Here is a 6,887-nt window from a genome sequence, read left to right on the forward strand (position 1 = left end):
GGAATAGGAATTGAATACACACAAATGCACGCACCATCAGTAGGAGTAGGACTCTGTTTTCGTGACACTCTTTTAGCTTAGGGCATTTTTTAATTAAGGGTTTGGATATGTAAAGATGAGATTGAATCCAATTACGATCTCAATTTAAGATAAGAAAGAATCAAAGAATTAAATCAAGTCGTGATTTGGTAAGTATACAAATTATTGAAGCAAGCCAATATGGCAGTAATGTATTATATCTGTTGGCAGAAATGTATTGCCACTCTCAACTCTATATTAGAAATATATATTTACCCCATTTCCTTCCTTTCTTTGGACCAACAAAATCCCAGCTTCCAAAATTTCTCCTTTCTGATTGAAGAGTAGCAAGATGCAGAAATTGTTTGCACTCACTTCTTCCTTGTCCAGAACAACTCTCAGTTCCGCAGCTTTTTCCACTTCTCTCCTCTTCGACAACACTCACAAACAGGTGTTTTCCTTTTCTGCTATTATTTACAACTCTGTGTATGTGTAGAATATGCATCCTCTTTACTGCGCTGGCTTTTCAATTGCAGCTCCAATAATGTTGATCGGGGTGTTCTATTCAGTTATATCCTCTGTAGATGATCTTCCTTTCGTTAATTAGTGATTGTTTCAATGAGATCTTTTTCTCTGAAAACAATAGCTATCACCTTTCTTCTTTTAGTGCGATGAATTAATAGGAGGGTTCAGAATTCTGTTTTTACATTTTTGTTGCAGATTCTACTTTTAGTGCCGTTTTCTCGCTCTTCTATGTAGTCTTATATTCCTATTGCCGCTTGATTTATGTTGACAGTTTAAAGAAAGCGTGGCTCAGTTTGCTGAAGAAAACATTGCACCTCATGCTGCAGAAATAGACAGATCTAATTACCTACCCAAGGTAGTACTATATGCTTTGGGTTTCTCATGAGCAATGCTACTCAAATTTGTGTTAACTTGTTACCTTCTACCTCTTTAGGATGTTAATCTATGGAAACTAATGGGAGATTTTAACCTCCATGGGATCACTGCCCCAGGTACAGCCTCTCAATACACTAAATTCTTTAACTTTATTTTTCATTGCACTATGCAATAGTTATTTGCAAAACTTTCTTCTCCAAGAATTGAACTCGAAGTTTCTTTGAAATTGTATAACATTCGCTTCTTTTCTCTTTCTTGTCAGTTTTGTGAATGTCAATCTTCACGTTATTTGTTTTTAATTTTTTGAATAAATCCATAGTGCACATATCACATGTCTGATCTTTTGTTTTATTAATAAATCGATGTACTCTGGTTCTGTAATCTGTATCGTAATTGCTGTATATATAAGGTTATGGGAAAAGGAGTAGAAATTTAAATTGACTGAGATGAGTCTGTATGATTCTTACTTTTTACTTATCTAATTGTATATGAGATGGTGCCTGTTATTTTGACGAATTTCCAGCCATGAACAGTTTGATAAATTTCTGACCATCGACAGATGCTATCTTCATTTGAAATTTTAAAAGTAGATTCAGGAAGAAAATTAGCATCTCTGAATTCAAATTATTTCCTTCAATTTCTTTTGTTTCTTCCTAGGTTCTTATGGAGAACCTCTCATGGATTTTCTGTCACCATACTTCACTCTTCTGTTTTTATGTTCATCTTTAAATCTATTCTATAGTTTCTCTAGGAAGAAGCCAAAAAAGTTATTGTTTTAAGAAAGAGAAGATTAGTGGAAAGCGATTCCTCCAATACAATGATACGTCTGCCATACGTATTTTTGTTCTTATGCTGTTACATACCAGGAACTTCTTGAAGAAGCAGATGAGAAATGTATGAATGAGCAGCTACTCATTACTTATTCATGTAGATTTCAAGTTCTTCTTTGTTGAAATGTTCTTCTGTATTTGTAAATCGGAACTTGTGATGTATGCTGTCAAACTGTATTTGACATCCAATTGAATGCTACAGAGGAATATGGAGGACTTGGCCTTGGCTACATATACCATTGTATAGCTATGGAGGAAATCAGCCGTGCCTCTGGGTCAGTTGGTCTTTCATACGGTGCACATTCTAACCTATGCATAAATCAATTGGTAACTACTTAACCTTAAGTTTAACTTACCTTTTAACCAATTATAGGAGTATCTTTTAAGCTTGTGTAAAATTCATGATTTGAAGGTGAGGAATGGGACTCCTGCACAAAAGTAAAAGTACTTGCCAAAGGTTTGCCTACATCTCACTAACCTGTTTCTTCGAACTCTTGTTATTTGATCAAATTAATATTACAAACTAATCTTTAACCTATGGAATGGAAAAGCAAATTAATTTCTGTTTGAAGAAAGATAATGACCTCACTAGTGATACTTTGTTACTACCCAAGTTTCTACATTCTTCATTATGGGTTTAAGCAGGAGATAGTTCAGAGGATTTTGTTGGTCAAGCTAGTTAACTGAATTTCTGCTAATACTATAATGTTACATACTTCTAATAATATTTTCCTTTTCACTTATGCACGATGGTGTACACCCTGTGTTTGCGTTCGTATATGTTCTTACAGATAATAGCTAATTGTCTTTGTAATGTTATTATTATGATGAAGCTAATAAGTGGGGAGCATGTGGGAGCTCTTGCAATGAGTGAACCTAATGGTAGTTCCTTCCTCTGAACCTATAAATTTCTTCAAGCCATACTTTATGGGTAAAATAATACTTAGTAAATTGTGACTTGTGCTTCTGTTTTTTTGAATACTTAGCTGGCTCCGACGTAGTTAGCATGAAATGCAAAGCTGATCGTGCTAAAGGTGGTTACATTCTCAATGGGAACAAGATGTGGTGCACTAATGGTCCTGTTGCCGAGACATTGGTATGTAAATGAAAGCCTTATTTTCAGTGCTTACAACAGCCGGCTTAAGAACTCCATTACTTTTACAATATTCACTAATGAAGATGGGAGAAGATAAAGCATGAAAATCATTATGTGTTAGTATAAAATGCCATAGGTACCAAAACATTCCTTTTGATATAATACGATGCCTTACAGAAAATTCCCCAACGGCTACTTCCTAGGGTTCCTCGACTATTCTGAACTTTGTAATGATAATTAAAATGCACATTTTCTTGCTAAAGCCTCTGACCGTTGCTAAACCTCGAGATCGGTATTTAATGCTATATATTTATACTCAATTTGTGTTCTAGCTTTCAGTGACTTTGATTTGCTCATTACTTAGATTGGAGCAGGTTGTTTATGCAAAAACAGATATGGCAGCTCACTCGAAAGGAATCACAGCATTTATCATAGAGAAGGATATGCCAGGGTATGATACTTTTTCTTTTAGTGAAAGTACCCTGTTGTCAGAACCTTGCTTAGGTGAAAAAGTGTAGCTCAATTTAGTAGACTATCAGGCATAGCCTAACCTAGGGTTGCTTACGAGATGTCCGATCCAAGAGCTGAAAGAATAACATTTTGTTCTTGCAAGTGCAATGAGGATAGATAATGTAAATTGGCCATTTCTGCTGAATTTTAAATTGCATGAGACATCTATTTTTTGGGAGTTAAGAGATGGACAGATTATCTACTAGTATACTATATGTATATGGGCAATTTAGGGGTCCAGCCGCACTTATATGATACACTAGATTTAACTGAACATTTTTGTTTCCTAATGTGAATGCAGATTTAGCACCGCCCAGAAACTGGACAAACTTGGAATGCGTGGAAGTGATACGTATGCAATATTGCTCCTGCAGCTTGTCCTCTGATATCATAATTTTGTTGGCCTTCATTAATAGTAACTCATATAAATAATTGCAGATGCGAGCTAGTATTTGAAAGTTGCTTTGTTCCTGATGAAAATGTTCTGGGCCAGGAGGGGAAAGGTATTTGAGTTATTTTTTATTTAACAACAATTTGAGCATTGTTTCAGAGCCATTTTTTTTCCTTCTCATTTTCTGTCAGAAACCCGGTATTTTACATCTGGGAGGTCTTTGATACTACTTTGATATATCAGGAGTTTATGTCATGATGTCGGGGTTAGATCTGGAGAGGCTTGTTTTGGCCGGAGGACCTCTAGGAATCATGCAGGCATGTCTTGATGTTGTTCTGCCCTATGTCAAACAGCGAGAACAATTTGGCCGACCAATTGGGGAATTTCAATTTATACAGGTCAAGATAAGGGTTTAGCAAAACACAATATTCGAGTGGTTCTACAGTCCGTTACTGAACTTGATATTGTACTAAATGCAGGGAAAGGTTGCTGATATGTATACTTCATTACAGTCTTCAAGGTGGGAGATTCATATCATGTCATTACTTACACACTTACGTAGATTCGTACAGATACACTAAACAAATTTGTACATATCTCAGGTCATATGTATACTCCGTTGCTAGGGACTGTGACAGTGGAATTGTTAACCCAAAGGTCTGCAAACTCTCCTGCTGTGTCTTGGCCGACTAAATTCGTGACTTTGAAGCCCGTTTTTCGAACTCTCAATTAAATTCTTTTGTGCAGGACTGTGCTGGTGTCATACTTTGTGCAGCTGAAAGAGCTACACAAGTTGCTCTTCAGGTATAAAAGTTTTGAGTTCTGTTTGGTATACTATACGTAACTGAATCATGATTCATGAGTATAGGAGAACTAGTGAGCTGACTTTATGAGTCGATTCTGCTTCAGGCAATTCAGTGTTTGGGTGGCAATGGCTATGTAAATGAATACCCAACCGGGCGATGCCAAATTATATGAGATTGGAGCTGGAACGAGTGAAATTCGAAGAATGATTATTGGCTAAGGAACAGTGAGGCAGCTGCTACTGTTCTACCTGATCTCACCTGCTACGCTGTAGCTTCACTTACAAACCACATCAATTTAGGGTTATATATTCTAAAATTCAGGTTTGAAATCTCAAGAGAATTATTTCGGACAAAAGTTCTAAATCATGGGCTAGGCTAGGATCCTCTTGCACAGCCGGAACTCTTGTTACTCACAAAAGAATAAAACAAAAATATCACATAAATAAAATAAAATAAACATATAGTAGCATTTTACTATTGTATTAGAAACAAAATTGCACAGCAGAAGATTAAGAGAGTATGGAAGAGAAGAGAAAAAGTAGGTAAAGTAAAAGAGAAAACTTTTTATTTTTAGAAATGAGATTATTTTTTGTGGACATCCTAAAATAATAAAATGAGACTATTTTTCGTTGATCGGAGTGAGTATAATTTATAAAGATGAGCACAACAAATTATGTCCACCTAACAAGCCTAGCCTACCAACTGAAAACTATCTAATTGTTACCCCCGGATTAAAAACATAGAAAAACAGCCGTTTTCTAACATGAATTGAACTACTCTATACTACAATTCACAACAATCACTTTCTATCTTCTTCATCAAATTGGTTTGGCAAATTATCATCTTTGTGGCTGTCGACCCTTGCATTACCGCCTTCTACAGCCTTCCCGTTTGCATTGCATTCTTCTTTTACCAATCCATAGCTAATCTTTACCTTCCTCCACTCCTCTTCCTCACTCACGTTCTCGTGTCGTGCCAGATACTTCCTTAGTCCAACTCTCAAGTTACTTATGGGCTATGCAAGAAATTCACATCCCAATGAGCTTTGGATTCGAATACAAGACGCCTAAACATTAAACACCTCAAATGAAAACAAAACTCACCTCTCCATTGCAGTCGAAAGCCAGTCCAAACAAAGCAGCAGAGACCCAATGTTTCCCCACAGATTCCGCCAACTTGATCTGAGACAGCCAGTAAGACGCGGTCTCAAGCTTGTCGAACCTACATTTGCTACATTTCTCTGCGCTGTAAAAAGGCGTGGCGACTCTTGGCTTGGCTATGATCGCGTTCAGAGGAGTGTGAGGCTCAGCGGCATTTCCATCATCCAAATTCTTTCTGGGTCCCTTCTCTTGGAAACATACTGTTTTCTTCATCGGCCGAGCCAGGGTCCCCAAAATAGGCAGCCGTATGATTGGTGATCGAGTTGGTTTTGTGACTTTTGAAGGCTTCTTTAGCAGCCCTGATGCGGGTTTTGCCTTCATCGGCCAAGCCAGGGTCTTCTCAGTTGGCTTTCCAGCCCCCAAAATTGGCCTCCGTATGATTGGTGATCGAGTTGGTTTTGTTACTTTTGCAGGCTTCTTTAGCAGCCCTGATGCGGGTTTTGCCTTCACCGGCTTCTCGATCACCGTTTTCATCTTCAAAGGAATGGCGGGGCTTCGGGCGGTACCAAACACTCGCTTTTCCCTGCAACCAACCGCGTAAGAATCCTTCATTCGTGCTATCATTCACTCACTCAGGTATTAAAACAAACACCTTGTAGATGCCAATTCTTTCACCTGTGAATGAGCGATCCGCCCTTCCCTTTGATTTTCGGGGGTTCAGGGATTTTCCTTGTGGGTCTTGGTTTCGTAGATTGGGGTCTAACTGCATAAATTTCAAGAAAATTCAGGATAAACTGTTTCAAATTGAACCGAAACGAACAGATAGTAGCAATATACGGTAAATAAACAAAATGATGGGGTACGTACTAAACAAGCCCAATAGCAGTGACGGCCCATCAGCCCAAAGACCAAGGAAGAGTATCAGTTCGGCATTACCAAAGAGTTCGGCCCTAGCCTACAGCTCGGTAAAAGCCGATCAATCAGTTCGGCATTACCAAAGAGTTCGGCCCCAGCCTACAGCTCGGTAAAAGCCAACCAATCAAGCTCTACTCTCAGATCGGCAAAAGCTGCTCGGCAATAGTTCAGCAGTTCGGTCTCAGTATTCGACCGAACTGGGAGATAGTGGACTCATGCAGAACCTCCACGACCTCCACTACACGATCTATTTAGTGGTGGACCCATACAAGATCTCATGACCTCCACGACATCCACGATCTAATTAGTGATGATGTAAGC

The 6,887-nt window shown here is 38.2% G+C and overlaps 1 protein-coding gene and 1 pseudogene across 1 annotated transcript; one reads left to right on the forward strand and one right to left on the reverse strand.

The window, feature by feature from the left end:
* The first annotated feature begins 237 nt into the window (after nucleotides 1–237).
* LOC121745299 lies at nucleotides 238–5,008 on the forward strand (annotated as a pseudogene).
* Nucleotides 5,009–5,083: 75 nt separating this feature from the next.
* On the reverse strand, nucleotides 5,084–6,445 carry LOC121744111. The gene is made up of 3 exons (XM_042137551.1): nucleotides 6,327–6,445; nucleotides 5,655–6,234; nucleotides 5,084–5,566 (listed from the first exon to the last, which is right to left on the reverse strand). The coding sequence occupies exons 2-3, from the start codon at nucleotides 6,183–6,185 to the stop codon at nucleotides 5,351–5,353; spliced, it is 747 nt and encodes a 248-aa protein (XP_041993485.1). The 5' UTR covers nucleotides 6,186–6,234; nucleotides 6,327–6,445; the 3' UTR covers nucleotides 5,084–5,350.
* Between the last annotated feature and the right edge of the window lie 442 nt (nucleotides 6,446–6,887).

Source organism: Salvia splendens, chromosome 8 (genome assembly GCF_004379255.2).
Source record: "Salvia splendens isolate huo1 chromosome 8, SspV2, whole genome shotgun sequence".
Lineage (NCBI taxonomy): Eukaryota > Viridiplantae > Streptophyta > Magnoliopsida > Lamiales > Lamiaceae > Salvia > Salvia splendens.

Coding starts and splice junctions, on each gene's coding strand:
- LOC121744111 (XM_042137551.1), bottom strand. CDS start 6,185: ATGAAAACGGTGATCGAGAAGCCGGTGAAGGCAAAACCCGCATCAGGG. Junction 5,567..5,654: donor CTTTCGACTGCAATGGAGAG/GTGAGTTTTGTT, acceptor TTTCTTGCATAG/CCCATAAGTAACTTGAGAGT.